We start from the raw sequence: 24,418 nt of genomic DNA on the forward strand, positions 1-24,418 counted from the left end.
GATTTGTCCTGAGTTCATAGCACTGAATTAGTCTCAGATTGTCATCCTCAGTGTAAAATACTGCATCACCTGGAAGGGCTTCTGTTTCAGATTAAACAATCTTTTCATGCTCATCAAGACTTCTAGTGTGTTAAATACAGTGTCTTCCCAGTGTCAGACCTGAAAGCTCAATAGTGATAACTAAGTAATTTAATTTGCTCCAAAGTGCCAGATTAGTTCCAGTAAAATGGTTTAAATGAGTATCACTACACAAATCTGATCACTGTAGCACACATGGACTTGTTCTTTCTCATTGCAGGTCACAGTGCCGTTGACATTACCAAGGTAGCAAGAAGACATCGCATGTCTCCATTCCCATTGACATCTATGGACAAGGCCTTCATCACAGTCCTGGAGATGACCCCAGTGCTTGGAACAGAAATCATCAATTACAGAGGTATATTAAGCTGGACTTTGTGAGCATGAGGGTGATTACTTCCCTATTTGGCAAGCTTCTTGCTCTTTTATGAATGTTGTGAGGTGTCTAAAACAGTCCTTTCTCCAGGAGAAACTGGATTAGGAAATACCAGGAATAGGGGAAATATTTCAAAGTTACTTTGAATGTCATTTGAACTCAGTGGTGCTCCCTGAAGGAGTCTGTAATGGAATGCTAATAAAATACACGAATTAATTTTCTTCCTGTTTGTATTATATGCAGCAAACATATACTCAACCTGAATGTACCTCAGTGGACTTCTGTAGATGCCAAGTAGCTCTAAGCTGTAATGTGATCGGTTGTTTCTGTTGTCTTACTGTGGAAGATTCTCACAAAGCCCCTTTCCAATCTGAGAGTAATGATCAAAGCAAAGTGATTGTTGATTCCAGATCACTTTTTTCTATGTCTATATCTTTAACAGTTCATCCAGTTTTTCCAGTTTCTAGTTAGCCTACTAGTTATTCCAGAATTTTCCTCCTCATAAATACAATTTCTTTTCTATTCTACCACTAAGTGATCATTTTCTGAAATTACTTCCTTTTAATGTTTGATCTATCAAGAATATGTAATTAAAGAGTAACTGCTTTTGATTTATACGGTGAGGTTGACTTCAAAACTACCAAACAGCGAGCAAAATATCAGACTTTGTGACTGTATCTATATTCATGAATGAGTAGGGATAGATGAAGTGATTTTCTGGCCCTAAAAGGAATTAGCAAGGCACCTCTCATGCTTATTCAGCTAAAGTATCTTCCTTCATTAGATACTGTGTTCATAATGTCTATTGGGTGTCTCCCTAAGCTTCTGCTATTCCTTACATCAAGCCTAGTTGTTATCTGGAAGAATGTTCTTGGCACAGAGCAAAACCATGACAGGAAATATGCTGACAAGTAAACCTAAACTAGGCAGGGAAGCAGAAATCTCTTCCACGGATTCTTCCAGATTGTCCAAAAGTAAGGTGGTGATCAATGAGATTGTGGCACTATAAACCTCAAAAGGCAAAAGCCTTTAGGACATTGGTGTGCTACAGAGAGTGGAGAGGCACAAATGGTTTCCAAATGGCATATTCTGTCTTCTGGCTTGGAAGTCCAAAGTTTTCATGCTCTTTGCCTATTTTTTGTGCTACCAGAAGCCTTCAAGATGTCTTCATGTTGGCATACTGTATGTAATATCACACCTGTGCATTTAGTGACTCCAAGCAGAGTTCAGTGCTCCCCTGTGCCTTGGCAGCAGGATTTCTGAGAAAATGCTCCATATCCTGCATTCAGAACAGCAGCAATACTGGATCAACAAGGAATCTGCATAATACTCCCTGCACTTTCATAATGGTGTGCAGATTAGAAGGCACTAAGGCATAAATGCCTGAGCATAACTATTGGGCCTTTTGGGGTAGCTGTCAGTTAAATGTCTTCTCTAAGACAGTGAACAATATGATGAGCTGTGGGTTTGGGTACATTTAGTCCAAATAAATGCTATGTATGCAACCCTGAACTCCTGAAATAAAGGATGAAAGATTGGCATCTGCCTCCCTGAAAGATAATCACATCATATATTTATTTTGGTATGTTAGATACAGTTAAGGTACTGTAGGAATTTTTATTCTTCTTTGAATAAGAGAAATTTTGATTCTAAGTCCAGAACATATGTATTGTTATTCCTGGCACTCTTATTCTTTCAAAAATAATGAACTGAGTCTGCTGAGTCATTTTGGTTTTGACCGTCTTCCCTCTCACCCAAAACACAACTGTTAGATTGATGGTAACATTAGTAGGTTCAGAGACAGATTCTTGATTTAATGTTTACATAATAATACCAGCAATTCCTTCATATTTTTGCATATTTTGCATATATTGTATGCAAAATTTTATCTTGTAATTTATTTTTCACTTATTTTAGCACTGTAAGGTTTCCAAGTATATCATATGAAATTTCAGGATTGAGCCTGTAAGAGAGAGCCTAAAAGACATGTCTGTGTCTGTGATACTGCAAATTCAATTCTCTTAGTCTACAGGTACAAATCTCAAGATGGAAGTGAATTTCCAGAAGTTCTTGGATGATCACCATTATGTTACATATTATACAGACAAAAACATAGAATTGTTTTGTATAGGCATGTGTGTGCACTTATATGTTTGAAGAAAGAAGTTAATTTTGAAGAATGCAATGAATTAAGAACTAGTTTTTCAATTAGTTGTGGGTTTTTGGGGGTTTTTTTGGGTTTTTTTTTTGTTAATGCACATCTAATTTCAGAAAATTGTAAAATTTTAGTTCTGGAGGTCTGAAACTGTATTTAGAAAAGCATTATTGTGCTGTGTTTAGGGTTTTTTGTGATTTTGTGTCTTGAATTACCACTGAGCTTCTGAAAACTATCTTTCAGAAACACAGTTTCTCCCCAAGGAAAGTTAAATGTGCAAAATTCTAGGAATGCTAATTGCCTAATTAATTTAACCTTATTTAGTTAAAATGAAACATACTTTATAGCATTCATCCTCATAAAAAAAGCTGCTAAATGTTGTTCTGTGCAAATACCCAGTACAGTCCTGATTTTATTCTTGATTAAGTCAAGGTATGCTGTAGTATCACACATCTATCAATTTTCTCCTAACATATGGGAGAGGATCATTAAAGTTATCTTTTGAAGCATGACTTTCACGCTGGTGTGTTGCTCAGTGACTGTACAGATCATTTAACCTCTTTCATATTTAAAATTGTGATATGAAGCCCCCAGTTAGGCTTTTATTCCAAATAAATGCAGTTATCTGAGTATAGCTCTGTGGGCACATAAGGTTAAGTTTTTAGACAACACAATTATGATTATTCTTCTGAAACTAAGAAGATGCATAAGTTTAATTGATAATAAAATTGTAATGCAGAACCAATCAACATTTTATGAGCTTAAGCCAGAGAACAGCATATTCTGGTCTAGTCCAAGAGCCTAACTGATTGTTTTGGTAGCATTGACTTTTCATATCACACTGAAGTGCTACCAGGGCAATATTTACAAAATCCATCACTTCCTGGTACAAGATCTGTCATATTGCTGTGCCCCAGAGAAATCAAAGTTCTTCACAGAACTGTACCAGGTTCACCACCTAAGCTTAGCAAACACCCACATTTGAAAAGTAAGTTTAATGTAAATCCTCCATTTTGTGTCAGAATGCTATGGGCATCACAAGGGGCAGTTTGATGACATTAAAATAATTCAGAACATCTTTCTGAATTACATTTAATCAAAATAGGGTCCAACTATTAGAAAAATTTCCTAAATGAAAGAGAGTAGAGGTACTCAGGATTGTCCTCTAGTTGCTGACTTACTTAATTTTAAATGCCTACGGCTACTTCAACAAATTCTTACATTTTTCTTCTTGTAATGAAACTCATTCCCATTACTGGCTAGCCATTTATTCCTTTCAAATATTGCATGGCATTATACCAAGAACATACTGTTCAACTTTGCTCTAATTGGTGTGATTTTGCATGCAGACAAGAAGCAAAATGAAGGCACAACATGCCTGCTAAAATTAGAAGTATCACTTCTGTATGAGATTCCGTGCATGAACAAAGGGTGTTTTTACTAGGCCTTTGATAGCTGCCTTTTCTGTGCTGTAATTTAAATGTCTGTGTCTGCATTCTTTTACTCAGTATAAGTCTATAAGCTTTTGTGAGCTTTCTAATAATTTCTGTATTGTGTATCACAGGCACTGATATGTAGGTTTGCACAGGTGAATTAATGGTCATTACAAAGGTGCTTTTCTAGTTCAGAAGCATTTTCATACTTATTTCAGCAATGCAGCATTAAATAGTAACTTCAGGCTGAAAGTTGATACATACAGGTGTGAGCACAATATTATAGTTACAATAATTAATTGCTAACGAAATCATTTTGTGTTAATAAGTAAAATATAATCTTCATTATAATACCACTTCACTGGAGCTGAACATTTTCAAATCAAGTAGGTACGTGTTTTAACAAAATCTGTTCATCAGGCATGCGGCACTGGCTCTTCTGCCCTCCTTGTGAATCTGGAACCACGCAGGTTTCCCTGTCTGTAAAATAAGAAACACACTTAATGCACTTCTCTTTTTTGGCATGTCTCAAAGGTCATAATCTCTAAAGCACATATCCATGCAAATTCTCCTGGCAGAAATAATCATGCATCCTCTCAATCCTTTCCTTTCAGCTGGATATTGCCTTCCAGTGCCACAATGCCCCCTTGAAGCAGTGGCCTCTATTACGAGCAGGGCTTCCCTTCTTCTGCTTAGACATACTGGAATCAAGCCAGTCTCAGTAATTCTGATCCATGTGTCCCTTCCTAGCACATCTAATCACACATGTAATAAATCTGCTTTCTCTCTCACACTATATCAAGGGGCAAATTACATATTTTCCTCTCTATTCAGTATCATACTAAAAAATAAAGCTCTTGCTGGTGTCATAAAAGTACCAGCCACTTGAAGGAGGATGAAGGAATTCATATCAGTCTCTACAGGCAGGCTGAGCCAAATTACAGCTCATCAGTCATAGCTACTAAGTGAAGAGAAAGAGCATCTTTGAAAGAGCTCTTAAAATATTTAGAGCTATAACAATTAAATTTATATAAATAATTCTGACACTTACATGCACTCACCCTCCATTAAGCAGAAATGCTCTCAACAATTAGGTGAAGCTAATCTATTGCAAAACTTCTTTGTCAATTTATAAAAACTGGTCCATTGTTACTGTTCTCAATTCATCACCTCTCACCTTCTGTGCACGATTCACTTTTGAAATGTCATTTTACAAGTTAGGTGGTGGTTTTTTTTGTTTGGTTTTTTTTTTGGTTTTTTTTTTTTTTTTTTTTTTTTTTTTTTTTTTTTTTGTGTTTTTTTTTTGTTTTGTTTTTTTTTTGTTTGTTTTTTTTTTGTTTTTTTTTTTTTTTTTAATTTAATGTAATGAAAAATAAATTAAAGGAAAATAAAGAAAATACATATATTTAGGAGATCTTAGGGGAACTTGTTCTGAAGAAACAAATACTTGTTTTTCTCTCTGATCCTTAATCAGAGCTATCACCTTTGGGTTTGGATACTTGGCATTCAAATCTACTGTCAGCAATTTCACCATAACCAGGAGCACAGACTTAAATATATCCTTTATCATTACTTTCAGACTCCAGTCTTTTTTCCTGTATGTAGAGTTAAAAATCAAAAGCCTGAGAGATCTATATGTCCCATACACATACATTTCACCTATTGGAGGGCATGGCTGTTAACTTCATTTCCCCCTTTTACTCACTGTAATGACACAGAGCGTGGTCTTTTCTCTTTTATTCTAGATGGAATGGGGCGAGTCCTTGCTCAAGATGTATATGCAAAAGATAATCTACCACCATTTCCAGCATCAGTAAAAGATGGTTACGCTGTCAGAGGTAAACACTCACTTTGTGGATATGAAATAGAGTATCTGCTACTTTATAACATGTTAATTCACCTGTTTGGGATTCAGCAGGGGTTATTTTGGTTTGATTTGATACAGATCATTCCTGAAGTCCCAGTTATATAAATTGCAACTGTCTTGAAGGAAGGCCATAAAGCAGAATTCAGCTGGGTTAAGTGGATACATGAGTACACAAGCAAATGTGCATCCATGAGTGCTCCTAATGTGTGCCTCTGTTGCTCGTGAATTTCTGGGAAATATTGAAAATTCAAGACAATAACAGAACATCTATTTCTGAATTACAGATTCATCTTCTATTCCTCTGTTGTAGATTTAGTGAGGATTTTCTTATATATCTATTACTTTGCTGAATTGTTACAGGTATTGATTACATCAGAGAATTTTCAAAAAACTTACCATAATATTCTCCTATGGAGATACCTCAAAAGAAGAGATTCTTACTTTAAAAATACTGCAGCTGCCATATATAAATAGAATTAGTTGTATGGCTTTATTAATTTCAAGCAGCAAATATGATTTCCCAAGAGACCGGAATTCATACTCTGCTTTGCCACTAGGTGCTGCATCATCTTCAGCCAGTTCTCTGTGCATCAGTTTTTCCCTTTGCAAAGTGACAATACTGATGGTCACCTCATATGTCTATGAAAGAAATCTAAAATATACAGAACATTATACTCATAGTGATTTAATTGTGGCAGTGGTTGAATCATCATAACACCATGTTAAAATTTGTACACAATAGCCAGCTTTCTTCTAGGGATATTAAAATACCTTTTTTGTTACTGGCAGTTGAAACCATGGAAAGCAACTGCCCATGAAAGAGACTTGTCTGCACACCCAGGCAACGGATGTAATCCAGTAGCTTCCCCATACATTTGATATAGAAATAAAATTTTAAGTCCACAAGATGAGTGTGTGTGAGAGACAGGCAGACCAAAATGACTAGTAATAGAAAGGGAGTGCATATGTAGCCAGAGAAATACAGGCAATGTAACACTGAGAAAAGCAAAGAGAGTGAGCTCTGAGTAGAATGCTGAGTGACAAGGGCCTTGGGATCAAGCCAATGCTGTCTTGCAGTCTGATTGCTGCAGGGTAAGGCAAAGCACGGGTACAGTCTCAGTAAACATGCAGAATGAGCAGAGTGATCATGAACGCCATTTTCAGCAATTTCTTTCAGAACCAGCACACAAACCCTAATTTTGGTGGTGGATTCAAAGAGAGTTACACTGAGATATTTGAATGCATCCAGAGAAGGACACTAAAGGTGGTGGAAGGGCTGGAAGGAATGTCCTGTGAGGAGGGGCTGAGGACTTTGGGTTTGTCTAGTTTGAAGAAACGTATGTTGAGAGGTGACCTCATGGCTCTCTAGAGCTCCCTGCAGAGGGGAAGGGCACAGGGTGGCAGTGACATTGTGTGTGGGAGTGGTTCAAACTGTGCCAGGGAAGGTTTAGTTTTGACATTAGGAAATACTGCTTTACCAAGAGGCTGGGCAGACACTGGAACAGACTTCCTAGAGAGTGGGTTGCTGCCCCAAGCCTGTCTGTGTGTCAAAGGCATTTTGACAATGCCTTTAATAATTTGCTTTACATTTTGGTAAGCCCTGAATTGATCAGGCTGTTCTGTTCTATTCCATACTGTTTTGCTCTATTCTTATTATTATTAGAATGTAAAAGAAAAAAAAATAAAAAGCTTTTAGGCAGAGATAATATTGACTACATTAATGGATACTTCTTACAAAAGGGATTAGCTTTCAGTGTCATAACATGTCTGCCAAAACCCCTGTTCTTTTCTCATTTTATATGAGTTGTGTATCATCTATAAACTTTGTCTTTGTATTATTATTAGTGAGGGAATAAAATCTAATTCAGTAGCATTTTATCAGGTTTAAAATAATTCAGCTGTTAGGGATTTCTTTCTCTTCCTTTGCTGGATCATCCAAGTGCGTTTTTTTTAGTGAAGGTCTAACTACTGTTTTTAGTAGTATTACATGCATTATTCAAGGATATCTAGTTGAAGAGTCCTTTTCTTCTTTTTTATTTTACAGTTCACTCTAAAGCTCACAGATGAGTCTGTTTGATAGGCTTTTAAAGCTAAGTTAATTATTAGTCTTCAAACATGGCTAAGTACCATAGATAATGATTTGCAAAGCTGCAGCCAATGCATGAGTACAAATGTCATAAATCATAGACTGAATGAACATCCTTCCCAAAAGTAGTTCTTCTTGATACAAGGTTACCTGAGTGTATATTAAGGGCTCCTGAAGTAAAACACAAGTTATTAAGATAAAGGTTGTCACTGATTAGACTTCATCTCTAAGAAATCAGCTACAGATTTACAATTAATAATAATGCAGATTTATATGTGATCATTGGAGTCTAGTTTATAATACCACTAATGCAGCTTGCTGAAAGGCCTTTGAGGCAGGCAGGAGCTTAAATGTCATTAGTAATTGTGCCTTCCTTGTCTCTGTAAAAATGCAGATTTGCTAAATTGGAAGTGCTGAAGATTACTAAATCAGTGATCTCTGACTCCTAATTTTCAGTATTGCAATACTGTCATGAACACCCTTAAATCTTTGTTATTAATGTAATTCCTCCTAGTCTTTGTTTACATGATGTGATAGTGCCCAGAAATTTTCAGTTAAAAATACTTTGTTCTCTAGAACCTGTGTTTTTCAAAATAATAAACACACCTCATAGGACGTAAAAGGTAAAATGTTTGCAGAACTTCTGTAGCCTTCATCATGCTAACAATGAGGTACTGAACGTTAGATCATCTTTGCTCTTCTCCTGCTCCTAGTTTATAATGCCATCATTTGTTTTGGTTCAGCGTTTACCATTTGTGTTGTCCCTCTTAACAGCTGCTGATGGCCCAGGAGATCGATTCATCATAGGGGAATCCCAGGCAGGTGAGCAGGTGAGCACAATTTCTTTTCTCTTTCTTTAATATATTTTTCTTCTGCTTTGTATTTTTACAAGCCTTGCTAGTGCTCCAAAATTCAATAGTCTTGGATGTGGTGTGAAGTAGGACACAGCTGTACTGACCCTCCTGCTATGTGCCTTGGGACATGATTTCAGAAAGTGAGGTAGTACAGTTACATAAGTAACTAACAAGGATATCCCAAAATACTTCAGAGCATTGTGCTGACATGTCTGATCGGAGTGCACACAGAAACGTTCTGCCCTGGTACAGTGTTTGAGGACATGAGATTTCTAGTGGTGCAACAATTCATAAGCAGAGAACAGTATGATCTAACCCCCCTCTTGCTGATGGATTTTTAAAGGATGTCAGTTCAATGACTGTTTTCATAAGATGCTTCCATTTTTCACACTGATACCTGCAAAATGAAGTGTGTAAAATTTTTATTAAGTTTTTACAGATAGGTAACGATCAGAACAATCCTGAGGAAGCCTGGCAGCAGCTGGTTTGAGGCTGGTTTGAGAGAAAAGTGTTTGTGCACCTTAGCAGATACATGGATTGATTTTAAAAGCAAGTTGAGGCATGACCTGTGACCTGCTGTGCTCTATAAATATTCATGAATAGATGCATTTCGTGATTTGCTCTCAAATTCAAGAGCATACTTAATGAAAGTTCTGTACTAATACTGGGGCAATGGGAAAAAATCAGTTATGTTCAACTACTGTTATTCTGTCCATTTAATCATACCTGTCAGCTGTGTTCAGGAAAACATGAATTAGTCCAAAATGTTTCTCCAGCTATTTCAAATCCTGATTTATAATTTTGTGTACTGTATGTGAAATGATGGAGAAAGGGAGAAGTAATAGGCAAAACTGGGGTTTCTATAGCGTGTCCATTTTGACTGCTAAACAGAAAAGTCCAAGAAAAATTGACATATTTCAAAAGTTGTATTGGGTTTTAGAAGTATTACCAGTGACTGGATTATTCAAATTTTTTAAAATGGACTTGAACTGTCTCTAAATGTGTAATAGACATTTAATTTGGCTAATTCTGATAGATAGGAAGAACGGTAAAAATTATTTTTGCTTTAGGTCCCATCCATCATGGTGAATTATACTTTGTATAATAGAACCTTCTCACTGATATTCATGTGAACTTAGATTAATGGATCTGTTGTACAAAATATGTAAAATTAATTAAAATTCTAAAAAACTAAAGCAAATTAATTCAGCAGGTTTTAGTCCTCCTTACTGCATTTTCAGCTGTAGATCCAGAATCCAAAAGATTTGTCAACTCTTTTTACAACCCTCTTTATGATCACTATAAAATAGCAAGAACCAGCAGAGCAACCTGCTGAATCATCACTCCTATCACTATTCCCCTGTCATCAGTATTATCATTTTGCTAGTTAAATATCACAACACAGTGTTGCTTAAGAGCAGACTGCTGAAGTTGCCTCTAATGGGGAGTACTTCCCATTAGAAGTCTGAAGTGTTTCAGTGTTCTCATCAGTTCAGCAGGTTTGTACAAAAGATAAAAGGGCAAATGGAAGCTATTTCCCTCCTACAAAGTTCAAGAGCTCACAAATGTCTCTACAGGGACAGTCTGTCCTCCCAGATTATGGGGAATAGGAGGGCTCTCTGGCAAGGAGCAAAAATTGGGTGGAAGCAGGCATGCAAAGAGAGACTGTTTCTGAAAATACCAGTGGCAAGTTAGAAAAACAAGGCTGTTGACCTCAGAATAATTGGTCAAAGTTTTTTTCTGGGGCAAACACATCTTCAGGTTCATCTCCTTCCCAAGAAATTATTTATAGCCTTGGAAGGCTCCTCAGTCTCATTTCACCCTTCAGTCACTCTCAGCAGCAACATTTTGCTTTTCATGTTACAGACCAATTAACAGAATGATTCACAGCAGGGAGTTCAAAATAGATTTAGATTTGGCTCCTCCTGTAAGGAAAAAGGTTATGTAAATGCTAGTAGCAAGGAAGAAGATGGGACTGAGAATTGCAGAGTGATCATATAGCCAAGTTGGACATTTCTGTATCAATTTTTAATTTCTGTATTTTCTGATTTCCATCTTGAGGTGATCATGTTTATGTTAACCCTTTTTTTTTTTTTTTTTTTTTAAATTGTATATCAGGGAAAGCTTTCAGCCATAACCCTGCTTAGGGAAGGTTAGGGCACACTTGAGATTACTGCTCATGAGCCATCCACAATGGCCTGTGTGTGAAACACTCAACCATAGGAAAAATTATTTTACTTCTGTAGACTTACATAGACCATAGCATTTCCCACAAGACTTTCTAAAGGTGTTTGTAAGAGGCACTACAACTGGCCACCTACAATATAGGATGAAAAGCAGGCATTTTCCATGATTCCATTAATTTGTGCTTTTTTGCAGAAAGGAGCATGGATGATACTGAATCACACAGGAAAGGTGTAATCATGTGCATGAGAAAATGCTTGAGATAGGGGTTGTGCTTATTAGATTATTTCTGGGGTTTATTCAGCGACTAAAATTGAGTAGATTAGGAGTAATGAAGGCAAAGGACAGAAACCAGTATTGCCCCATTGCAGGTAAAAGTGAGATCTCAAAGGCTTTTAGAAGAGCTTATGTGAAATTTTTGCACATTAATATGTTTTCTGAGAAGCAATCATTTCTTTATCTTCATAGTCTCAATCACAGAGGAACACAGCCCTAGAGATTCACAAATAAATCTGATGGTTGACTTTTGTTCATAAAGTTAATCTGATTAAATTCTCAGCAGACAAAAAGGAAATTAAATATATGAGCAACATAACCATTTCTAAAAGCAATTGTATCATGAATTTGTTTAAATGTATCACATCATTGCATCTCAAAAAATTAACTCATCTAACAATAAACTCTAAAAACATTGTTAGTTACAGCACATTTTATCACCATAGGCTCTGATTTGTGACAGTACTAGACATTTTGTATTCTTTGTGATGCTTTTTAAATGGGAGGAAATTTTTATGCAATACATTTTTCCTCTGAAATTTGTCATTTAAGCCAGCAATACTTAGTAAGTTCAAAACAATATTATCTATTTGTAATGTACCTTTAGATTATATCTACAATGGTATGCAAAAGACATAATCCAAGGCGTAAGCTTTGCCTTTTGTAACATTTCTTTACATAAAAATCGAAATTACACACTAGATAGCATTATTTGCCTTTTAAGCAGCTTTAGTATAAATGGCAGTATCTCTGCTATCCATCCACAACTCCTTGAATAGTCTGTGGTGAGGAATAAATGCCATTTTCTTAAAAGTGGGGAGTTTTATGTCATCTGGTTTTGATACCTACATTAGGATAGCATGAATCTTGCCCTAAAAATACACTGTGACATATGGCAAGTGTGGGTTTTATTTATGTTCTCCTCTAAGGATATTAGATTTCCATTACCTGTAGAAAAGGGTCAAGATTCAGTCAGTTCTAGGCTCAGTTGTTTCTTGGAATATGAAGGTCACTGTGATACTGTGGTAAGACAGATAAAAACCATCCCCAGCCTCCTCCTAGGGCTTCTATCCCAAATATGTGAAATACACACATTTCAAAGTAAAACTCATCTCTCAGAGGTTATGACAGTGCTGAAGTGCAGTAGAAGAATGGGCAAGGCAAAGAGCTTTATGCAGCTGAAGTGCTGACCACTGGTCTAGAGCTTGGTCGTGTCATGGAGTAAATTCCTGTTGGGCAGGAGCAGGTAACAGTCCTGGGCAGTGCTGCCTGCAACCTGTGGGTTGCTGCCAAATGTGTGCTAATTACAGTTTGAGAAGTCCTGGATGTATTCCAGCAGTGCATATGGAATATAGAGTCAATGTGCATGTGAGTTATACGTGTGACACATACAGAATGTGTTGCTCTGATCACAGCTGCATAGATCTGTGTGTAGCACATATTCACTTATAACAGTGAAACCTGAATAAGCCAGGCTTACTGCAGTGCTGTGGGGAGCCAGCAATGAAATCTCAGTCATCATATCAGCTTCTTGTAGTTTCATTTTTTTTAGGATTTTCTTGTAGTTATTTATTTCTTAAATAGTTATGGTCAAATTACAGTTTTCCCCTGGATTTTGACAAATGTTTATTAAAATAGTCTGCCTAGTGAGAAGTATTATTAAAACCGTATAATTTGTTTTATCATGTTGTTCTGATATTTTTCTGTTCTTTGTACTGCTCCTGCCGAAACTTTTTTATGACCTGTGACTTTATAGAATTGTAGAATATTATCGATTTTAGGTTATTCTAAATTGACCCTCACAAAGATAGATATTCTCTGTGAACTAGTATTGAGCTGTCTCAGTGTTCAGAAATCTGCTTAAAAATTAAGCAATTGGTTACATTATTGTAGTATATGTTGGTTCTCCATATATAGTGTGCTGGTAAAACAAAACAGAACAAAAATCCAACCAAAGCAAAGCAATTTCAGCCCTGGCAACCAGAGTGCTCTGCAAAAATATTTATGTACTGAGAACTGCTAGATTTTTGTTCATGGAAGTTTCCAGAAGATCACCATCTAACAGTTAAATTTCAAAGCCAGTTATTTTCTGTGCTAAGTATTTTTCAGTATATTCCTTCTTCTGAAAGTTCATGTGATAGAAATATAAGGAGAGAATACTGAAGCCACCTAACATGTGGCCATATAAATAAAGCCAGGCGTGAATCGGAGTTTATTGTACGTGTTGATATTGCTCACAGTATATCAAGAGTCATGCTGCCAATAAGAATTCTGGTCTTTCAGATAGATTAATTACATAAAGTTCAAGTGGTTTGAATTTTTTTTTTTCCCAAAAGTAGATTAATTTCTGGGTTTTTTTATTTTTCAGCCAACTCAGACTGTGATGCCTGGTCAGGTAATGCGTGTTACAACTGGTGCTCCAATTCCATGTGGTGCTGATGCAGTGGTGCAAGTGGAAGATACAGAGCTCATCAGGGAATCAGATGATGTGAGTCACAAGTCAAAAAACTCATTTTTCTTTTGTGTGCAGCAGTAAATGGCACATGATACAATCTGTAAATATGAAAGACAACTCATACAGAAAAGCTCTTCAGTAATCTCAGAAGTTTGAGGATTTTTGCATCAGTTCCTAGTGGCAATTCTCACTTTTTCAGGCTGTGATAACAGTACCACAGAGCTTCCTGTTCTGACTGATTTTTCATCAAAATTGTTGAATGTTGACTCTAAAATGCTTGGGAGCATGATTTGAGTGAAAGGCAAATGCCTCCTGGAAATCCATGCCTACAATCCAATTCAAATGCCTACTATATTCACATTTTAAAATACAGGGTAGTGGAAATCTCACCAAATAACAAGGGGAAATGTTTTCTTAAATTACATGTTGATCTCAGAATAATACATTGAATTACTGCTGATGTGATTAAACCTGAATATGATTTTCTGTGGGAAGGTGAACTGTTTTAAATGCCACAAAATCTATGTGATGGGGGTTGGGTTCTTTTAACTGTGCTATGAAAATGGCTCTGTATTATTAGAGTTGGTCTTGTTTCAGCAAAGGTGAATTTGGTGGATTTTGGACAATACTTCTTGTACAAATACTTTCCAATTAATCCACTTACAAAAGGAGGCTTTATTATGAAACAGGGAAAGTAAATGCCTCCCAAGTTTTTTAAACTACAAGTATGATTTTTAAAAGACATTTGTGCTCCTCTAATATGAGAACATTACTGAATTTAAGACCTCTGAAAACCAAGAAATGGATAAGTACATATTCCTCCAGAATGTCATAACCCTGTTTTTGAACATATTTTAAGCCTACCTTCAAATCATACTAGTGGACTACCTTACAGATGCTGCAAATAAGAACACACAAAAAAAAAAAAATCACAGAAAAAATATGAATACTGTAGTACTAATTCTGTAGGCACAGTTGTCTCAGCACAGTGAAATGTGCTTTTTATGGAGCTCTTTGTGGACAACTTTATTCCAAAGAGTCCATCTTAGAGTCCCTTTTTGTTGCTGTGTTTGCTTCTGAATCCCAAAGAAAAGAAACAGACTTTGCAATAAAAGCTTCTGAAAAGCATATGAAAATATTGGGATAAAGTAAGAATTTTTTTTCATTACTTATCTTCTGGTTTGCAGGGGTTTAAATTTTTACAGAAAGTAAACAGAATCTCAACAGGTTCATTAGCTTTAACTTTGGGTCCTTAAGTTTAGGGCATTTAGTTTGAACTCAGAAACTGAGGCCCATATCACCTTTAAGAAAAGATACAAGTCCCAGTGTCCAACACAACTGTTCTTGTAAGAATTCCAAGTGACACTGACCTACCTTGTTTTTCTTGTAATATTAGTGTCTGATTTATAACTTTAAGGTATTTAAATATTAAGCACTGCATGATCATGTAAGAATTTGTTCCAGTCTAAGTTTAGATTTAGTGCTACTGACAGGCTGGCACTATCTCAAAGCTTAGTATATATATTATCAACTCGTTTGCAAGGCTTAAAATTAAATATTAATGATATAGATCATGTGTCATTTATTGGCATTGAATGAATCACCAAACTATTGACATTCTGAATAAGGAAATGCATCAGACTTTTCAGGCCACTGTCTCTTGTTCACAGTAAATAAACAAGATGAATGAGCCCGTTTCTGGTTCCTACAAGGCTCTCCAGTAGGAGTGTCCACTACAGGAATCTACATGAAAATCCTGAAATAGCTGCAGCACACAGTTTCTTTTCACCTTCCTGCTAATGTATTTGGCCTACTGTCTGCCAGACCAATGGTCTTTTTGAAGTGCCATCTTTGATATGGTTTGACCAGATCAAGTTGGCTGAGAGAAGTAGAAAGAGTCCACTCAGTATACCAGATCAACAGATGCAACATAGGAAAGCTATGTATAAACACAGGTATCATTAAAAAAAGATAGGAAGTTAAAACTACATACTCAGTGCTGGTCCTTGCCTAGCGAGAGCTCATCATAAAGAGCATTACTTAAAATGCTGTTCAGTTTTAGCATACATTGTATTACAACCTTGACAAACAAATCAGGAGTGCAATAGGATGCTTAAACCATAGTGTTTCAGTGTAATGAGTGCTGTAAGCTGTGTAGACTTCTGAGAAATTGGACATTAATCTTCTTTCAATAGTTCAGCTGACCATATGTGATGTCTTGTGTTTGTAGGGCACTGAAGAACTAGAAGTTCGAATCCTGGTGCAAGCTCGACCAGGCCAAGATATCAGGTCTGTATTTATTAAAATATCTCTGTGAGGTATAGAAAGGCTGATGAATTTCAGAGTAGCTTTTTAATCAATTTTGACAGTCTGACTAAGGAGTGTCCATGGTCACTCCTCACCTGGAGCAGGACCAGTCAAGGAAAGTTACTTTGAATCTCATTCTGTTTCTCTTTCATGTTGTTTTTCTGTCCTGATTTTCAGACCCATAGGACATGACATTAAAAGAGGTGACTGTGTGCTGGCTAAAGGAACCCACATGGGTCCCTCTGAGATTGGTCTCTTAGCAACTGTTGGAGTAACTGAAGTAGAAGTTAACAAGTTTCCAGTGGTTGCAGTAATGTCAACAGGGAATGAGGTAAGAAAATTGTTTAGATTTATAGTCTGAAATGCTGGGGGTTTAGGGGGGTTTTTTTTGAGGCAGTGTTTTGGTTCATGACTTCCACTCTATTCCCAAGCAGACTCACTTTTTGAACTGTAACTCATGCTGACATGAGCTATTTTTGTGAGGGATCAACCCATAATTATCTGCTTGTGTTTTCTCCCTTAGGGGCTTTCTCACAGGTCTCATACTCTCTTTGCCAAAATTCTGGTAATGTATCCAACTGTGTGCCAGCTGCTTTCCTCCTGCCAGCAAGGGAGAACCTGTGGGGTAGTCAGGGTTGTAATTCGTGTTGCCAGCCATGACTGAAGCATAATTTCTTTTGAGCAACACCCTCTATAACACAAATGGCAGACAAGCTGTCTTTGAAAATGGAATAGTTCTACCAAATGCTTTGTTGCAGTGTTGTGCCTTAAAATTCTTTCTAATAGTAGCACATGTTGAAATCCAGACACTCTCCTGTTGGTAGAACAGCAGACCACCTTTATAAGTGCTTTAACTACCTCAGAAAAATCAGGTTTAAGATTAACTTAGTTTACTAACTTTACATATGCTGTGTGTTGCCTCAGGCCAGCAACTGTGCCCTCTCATTTCTTCCTGCAGTAGGACAGAGAAAGAATAGGAAGAGCAACACCTAAAGAACATGTGGGTTGATCTATGTGGGTTAAGACAGCATGAGAGTTTGACTGTCCTTTAAGACAAACTTTTTGAAATCCAGCCACAAATCTTAACTCAATACGACTTAAATATGTTCAATTTTGAAAGATTTTGAAAACTTTTCATAGGTTGAATTTTGTCATCTGCTATACAGATTATTGCCAGATTTCATAGCATAAACAGGGTGTGATATGGAGGAACCAAACCACTAACTGAGGAATAAATCCATAGAGCTACAAAGATTACAGGTGGTGATTTTCTGATTAGTAACTTCCATATGATTGAAGATTCTTGTATGTCATTAAAGGGTTCTTTACTGATGTAGACATTGTAGGCTCTTTTGTAAAATGTTAAGAGACCCTGCACAGTGGGTTTCTTTACCAACTTATGAAAATCTTCAGAGAAGCAGAGCTGCAAGCCATAAAATTTACCCATGCTCCATTTTTCATTATTCTTACCTTACTACCTTATGGTGTGATTTTGACAGATACATTCAATATTGTATTGTGTCCTACATTAGAATTTCTAATGTATATAAAGAATACATTTATATATGCATGTTTTGTAGTTTAGCTTCCAAAACACGTAACACATGTGAGGTAATTGCCATGGTGTACTATCTTGAGAGAAAATTTTTAATCCAAAATGGTAATTGATATAAGAATTAAGTATAAAGCTTCTGTCTATTAATCCAATGCAGATTGTTGTATTTAAAAAAACATCTTTTTTGGTAAGCAGACAATGAACTTCGAAGTGTTCATTAATACCTTTAAATCTGATTAACAGAATCAATGAAGTTCCCTTAAACCATTTAAAGAGGAACAATAACATGAAAACTTAAAAGATTTTTTTTGATTGCTAATATCTGAGATTAGAAACCATGTACTCAATAAGGAGTAAGAATGTTTTGCACACATGAACCAGTAGAAACAAACTAAACAACATGGAGGATTGGACTAAACAAGCACGTTACATATCTTATTAATTTAAATTCACTAAATTATTTTATACATATGTTTCATGATATGTGTCTAAAAATATCCTGTCCAACCCAAAGAAGAAATTCTCACTTGTGTAGAGCACAGCATTCCAAGGAGACTGACTGAGAGTTTCTGGTTTTATAGCTGCTGAATCCTGAGGATGACCTCTTGCCAGGAAAGATTCGGGACAGTAACCGTTCAACTCTCCTCGCTACAATCCAAGAACATGGCTATCCAACAATCAACTTGGGAATTGTGGGTGATAAGTAAGTACCACATGTTAGTAAAGATGTCACTTCATATTCATGTGATGCACTTTATGGCATCCATGGGAAAAAGAAACACCAGAGAAAATGTCACTCATTACAAGTGTCACAGTGTTGTGACAAGGCACATCTTGGAGAAAGTATTTCACACTTTTTATTAGAGCAAAAAGTCTCTTCTAATACTAGGACGAATCTTTTGAAAAAAAATATTTAATGGTGTTTAATTTGTTTTGCATTCTGTTTGTTGAAACAGATAATCTATTCCCTATTGCAAATTCAGTTTATCGTTTCGGTATCCTTCCAAGCACTATACTTAAAACACATAAAGAGAGATAGTTCTACAGAAGCTATACTTTTTTTCTGGTCAAATAAAGGAAAAAGGAAAATTTCTCTCAGAGTTTACTTTCCATGCCAAAATTAATTTAGAGTATAAAATTTTGTCATATTCCAAATAGTTGTCTTTTGAGGAAGGCCCCACTGCTGCATATTGCTCAACATTTCCAGAAATATGTGGAAGAATTTTTTTTTTTTTTACTTTAATGGTCTTTACTTTGATTGCTACAGAGTAGCACCCTACTGATCAGTCTTTCTGTTCATCTCACAGAGATTGCTCCTTGTTTCCCAGTGGCAGTGAAGTGACATCTCTTGAGAGCTCTAGGATAAGTGATTGAAGCCTTCAGTTTTTTGTCCTTTGCAAGACTGTGCAGTGACTGCCATCCATTAGTCTGAGTTTCTCAGCCTAATGTATTTCCTCAATTTATTGAGACCTAGAGGCTTTGAATCAACTTTCTTGCTTTTCAGTTTGGGTATCAAACCAACTTACAGACTTAGTTTGACAGAGAGTTGTCCAGGTTGTCCTAGTGGGTAGGTAAAGTACAAACAAACAAACAAACAGAACCAGATGACAAGGTCCCAGTGGGGGACTAAAAGGGAATCCGACCAGATTACTATAAGGGAACAGGTTATTTCAAACCCAGTCTTTCCTAAAGCTGTATTCAATACAAAACATCACTAGTCTGACAGAAAGTATACGAATGGGCCAGCCACTGCATGGTTTTGCAATAACTAAACCAACCTGCATGGTGGCTGCAGGAAATGCAGTTGAATTTGAAGTACTGATACTGGGAATGTGGCATCACAGTTGTGATCTTAGGGAAGGCAAACCCTTCTGGATACTCTCACTGCATCCAGGTATTCCTTTTTTGCTTTTCTAGCCTAGCAAAACACCACTGCAGTTCCAAACAGCAATAAATATCAAGCCCTCCTGTCCATGAATACAGAGTCTAAACTCATGAGACTGTTCTTTCCAGGAATGGTATCTAAATGTTCTCAATTGCTAGAGCTTTCTATATTATAAGGACCTTCTTAAACTTTAAAACATAAGTAGAATAGTTTTCAAATGAAACTATTATATCCAGAGATCAGGTTCTCGATTTGTGTAGCTAAGAAAAAAGAGAACAGTCACAAAAAGTCTCTTAGCTCCTGAGAGCCATCTCTGTGTGGAGAGATTGGCAGGGATTTTTTTCAGCAAAGTACTGTAGGTGGAACTTTCTTACCACCTGCAGGAGCAAAAGTAACAGCTACTATTACCAACATTATTGTCAACAACTTACATCCTGTATGACTAATGGCTTCATCCAAATGGAAAAGATGCTTTCCCTGGTAGTCCCCTCTGGAAAAGTAAGAGTATAAAGCTTGTTTGTTCTTTATGGCCTTGTCCTAATCAAATAGGTATAGTCTCAACTTTACTGTTAAGTCGAGACTATCAAAAGGAGAGTTTAACTTAAGGTCATTGTGCAAAACTGTAGCTATGTAGTCCATTGCCTTTAGGAATTGTTTCAGGGAGCTCTTAGGCATGGAGAGTCTGTGAAGTTAAATAATCTTGAAAGCTCTCAGTAATAAATGGTGAACAACTTTAGAATCATAGAATCATTTAGGTTGGAAAAGACTTTAGGATCATCAAGTCCAACCAGCATTGCCAAGTCCACAACTAAACCATGTCCTCTGGTGCCACATCTACATATCTTTTAAATACCTCCAGGGATGGAAACTCCATCACTTCCCTCAACAGCCTGTTCCAATGCTTGCCAGCCCTTTCTGTGAAGATGTTTTTCCTAATACCCAATCTAAACCTCCCATGCTGCAACTTGAGGTTATTTTCTCTCATCCTGTAACAAGTTACCTGGGAGAAGAGAATGATCCCCACCTGGCTACACTCTCCTTTCAGGTGGTTGTAAAGAGTGAGTGATATGGTTCCCCCTGAGCTTCCTTTTCTCCAGGCTGAACAGTTCCAGATCCCCCAGACACTCCTCATTAGACGTTTGCCCCAGATCCTTCAACAGCTTTACTGCTCTTCTTTGGAATGTCTTTCTTGTAGTGAGATTTAAGGCCCAAGAGAACTTTCTGCTTTTCTATATTTTTTGCAAATATATTTTATTACCCTTTTTTTACTTACCAGTTGCTAGCTGAACACCAGGCAGCAAACAAGTATATCAGTCTAAGGAAGTGCTTGTAGCTTTGCTTTCAGTTACAAGAGAGGTTGATTCTTTTGAATCTTCACTATTAAAATGATCCCTGAGTCCTGAGATAATAACCTTGGCAAAGGTGGTAACAGTTCTTTTCAAATGTTTGGTTTCCTGCATTTTTCTGTTTCATGCTAGCAAAGCAGCTTCTGCAGAGGTAGTTACTTTAGCTCATAGAACAAAAATAATGAGCCTCCAATCGCAGAGTGTACTTTGCCGTAAGTTTTGAAAGAATAATTCAGTACTGTTGGCTTAGCTAAAAGTCTTCTGCAACAGATATCAGGATTCAGTCTTAGCAAGTCTTCTGCCATTCTTCCACACTTACATGCCCAATCCATATCTTTGCAGCAAAATGCATCTGCAGTTCTGTTTCACTCAAAAGATCTGATTGTGTAAATCAGTTTGATAAGAAGTATGGTGTTATTGCATTACATAATAAAGCTAAGAGAGTGTTGCCCATACAAATATTTCAGCACATATCTTTTGTTCTAACATGACTGATTTGATGGAGTACTGTGGCGCTTGAACAAATTCAGGAGACTCACCAGAAAGATGTTACAAAGGGTACAATTTTGACACTTTAGTTAGCATGTTTGTAAGAAGAGAGGAACAAACCTTCAGTGTCTGTTTTATGGTTTACTGAGGTTAAACCATAGACTATGTGTGTTTGTGTGTGCTCATGTATATGTGCATTTTGTATGTATAATATGTGTCCAGATGTTGAAAAGCAGGAAGGATTTTATATGCCTGCAATATCAACTGGTGTAGTAAAAATACTGGCAAACATACCTTTCAGAGGAAAAATTTAAAACTTGAACTTTCTTTTTAATGTATCATGGTATATATTTCTTTCTTCCCATACGTTAGATTTGGGTGGGTTTTTTCCTATTTCCTTTTTTTAGTACCATTTTCATGGGGTAAATTTTACTTCATTTTACTGGGAGTATCACTTCCTGTACACTGTAAGCATTTGTAGGGTTTGAGACAGCAGCTAATAGGGAGCACAGTTGAGTATTACAATTGATGTAACAGGGCAAGGTTTCTAACAACCATAGAAATCCTCTTCAATCATATTTGCAGATCTACTATTCAAGCATAAAAAATAATTTAAAGTACTATTTGCAAAGACAAACTTAGATGTTATTCCTATATATCTTTTCAGCACACAAATCATTCAGAGGTGTTTAGGTAAAAAAATAGCTTGTCCAGCTGCTTCAAAGCCCAGGATTGTGATACATGTAAACAAAGAGAATGTGGAAAGATGAGAAAGCACATTGAATGTCTGGGTTTCTGAAGAGTAGTTAGAAGCATTTTAAAAATGCCTTTGCATATTAATCATGCGTGAAGTTACATTTTGAACTGACCACTCAAGTCTGACTTAGCTTATGGTTGTACTTTCATTTGAAACCAATATTATTTTTCTTTTGGGAGCATGTTAATTATTTCTGAGATTGTCACCGTCGTTTCTGTTCTCATAAATTGTATCTATCACTCAGTATTCAAAATAGAAAACAGCAATTCTGAAACCCAGAGATAAAGTTTACAGTTGAAATCCTAGAAGAAAGCAGTAGGAGAAAAGACCAACCTGAGAATGTGATACAGCTGAAGTTAGGTCTGGCCAGAAGCCAAGATTTTCTCTATTTGTGTTTTTAGCACGTAAAAGCCAAGCTGTTTGAAAAGCACATATCTCTGAGTAGAAATGGAAGATAAATCCATTTCCAGAGCTACTGCAAACACAAGAAACAAATGCAAAACTAAGAAAAGGAAGAACCCTTCTGATATTGTTGTTACTGTTGTGTCTTACATTTTTTGTCTGAATCGCAGACTCAGTTGCTAAAAACTAAAAAAACAACTGGCCAGTTAAAGCTGGTGTTCCAATGTACTTTTGAATGTTGCCTCCTAATAACAAGACCAAGTTTAAAAGGCTTCTAATTTCATTTTCTTTGTTTATAGTCTATGAAGTTATTTGGGGTTTTTTTGAAACCAGTGATAAAAATAAGTTGCATTTCTGATCTGATCTGTAGAAGTCTAATTATCAGGATATTTCTGTGTCTGATTATTTCATTTGTGTTGTTCTTTGTATTCCATTGTTTCAAATGTAAAGTTTAGCCCTAGCAAAATCTGCTGTAGTGTGGGCCTCTGTTTTACAAAGTCATCTTCCCTTTGGACAGCTTTTCTTCTATGAAAGACTCTTGTTAAGCTTGCTAAGGAATTTTGATCACGTATGTAATGAATTCAATTTCCTGTGCTTTTACCTTTGTTTACATGAGTGCATTTTTCCCTTCTCCACATCCTTTTCCCTATTTTCTAATTCCTTTATCATTTTTCTCAGAGACATGTATAAAATTTAGTTGCTTTCTGAAGCATTTTCATTAATGAGCCTGTAATTTCACAGTGGAGAGAGAAAGAATCTCTCTCCTTAGGAGAAAAATTCAGGAAATTCATATTATTTCCTCACTTGCTTGAAATATTTATCTGAATAGTTATTAAATCAGTAGTTTACGAGAGCTTTTCTATTTTAGAAGTGTTTAGTCTCTTATTTGTTTACTTCTCCTTTTTAACATACTGTTGGACATAGAGCTCCTAAGTGACAGGTAAACCTATTAAAAATCACCCCTGCTTTTGTAACAGCATTACTCTGTGATATCCCTAAAATAAAAGCTTTGATAGAGTCTCTTCATATTTAGAATGGGTACTGAAATCGTACTGAAGGATTTAGTCTGCTTCAATTTTAAGTTTACCATCCCAAAAAAAAGGCTTAAATCTTTTGTATTTGTGTAGCTTGTGTATAGTTACTACTATTATAATATAGATGGAACATCTGGAGTAGAGGGAGGAGGGTGGAGAAACTGCTCCGCCTCTGAAATTTCTCATGCAACATCAGCTTGATACATATCATCATATGATTTAGAATATGACTTATGGGCAGAATCCAGGCATAGAATCCTAGTCTCTCCCCGCTCCAGTTTAATGCCAGCTTGGGTAAAAGCAAATATACTGTGAACAAAATTAGTAGAAATTAGTAGTAGTAGTAGTATCATTTAACAAATGACTGCAAGAAAGGTCTTTTTAGAGAAAAGACCTTACATTAAATGTCACAGTATCAAGTTTTGCTCAAGTGACTTCACTTCTAATTCTGCTCAAAAAACGATGGTGTTAAAAATTTTGATTGTAGCCTAATGAATGCAGGGACACAGAGTAATGGTTTGAAGGTGATTCAGATGTGGAGGTCCTCTCCTTCATTGTGCCCTGTCAAGAATATTCTCCTTTTCATGCAGAAATGGTTAATATCTGTCACAACAACTCTTGGTAATCATTAGGGAAATCTTCAAATAAGTTGTCATATTGACAAGTCATCTCATCTAATGCACATGTTCCAAAAACACAAAGGAACTTTTGAGCCAAAACAGAGGTGAAAAAAGAACCTGTAAAGTGGGACAGTGCAAGTCCCAGGGAGTCTTCTTTACCAGTAGTAAACTTCATAATGTGACAGGTAATAAAATTCCATGCTGTAGAGGTGACAGGTGCAAAGCTAATGCACAGCAGTGTGTCATTTTCCTAACTGTG

The 24,418-nt window shown here is 36.4% G+C and overlaps 1 protein-coding gene across 8 annotated transcripts in view; it reads left to right on the forward strand.

Moving 5' to 3' along the window:
* The window catches only part of GPHN (gephyrin), a 270,007-nt gene that overhangs the window by 223,236 nt on the left and 22,353 nt on the right, over positions 1 to 24,418 (forward strand). For all 8 annotated transcript variants that reach the window (XM_083864320.1, XM_083864323.1, XM_083864322.1 and 5 more), the window contains 7 exons: positions 299 to 436; positions 5,788 to 5,880; positions 8,770 to 8,825; positions 13,678 to 13,797; positions 15,995 to 16,053; positions 16,249 to 16,402; positions 18,208 to 18,329. In XM_083864320.1, the coding sequence (XP_083720446.1) occupies positions 299 to 436; positions 5,788 to 5,880; positions 8,770 to 8,825; positions 13,678 to 13,797; positions 15,995 to 16,053; positions 16,249 to 16,402; positions 18,208 to 18,329 (742 nt within the window). The remainder of the gene's footprint in view (positions 1 to 298; positions 437 to 5,787; positions 5,881 to 8,769; positions 8,826 to 13,677; positions 13,798 to 15,994; positions 16,054 to 16,248; positions 16,403 to 18,207; positions 18,330 to 24,418) is intronic.

Source organism: Zosterops lateralis, assembly GCF_965231275.1.
Source record: "Zosterops lateralis genome assembly, chromosome: 6".
Classification (NCBI taxonomy): Eukaryota; Metazoa; Chordata; class Aves; order Passeriformes; family Zosteropidae; genus Zosterops; species Zosterops lateralis.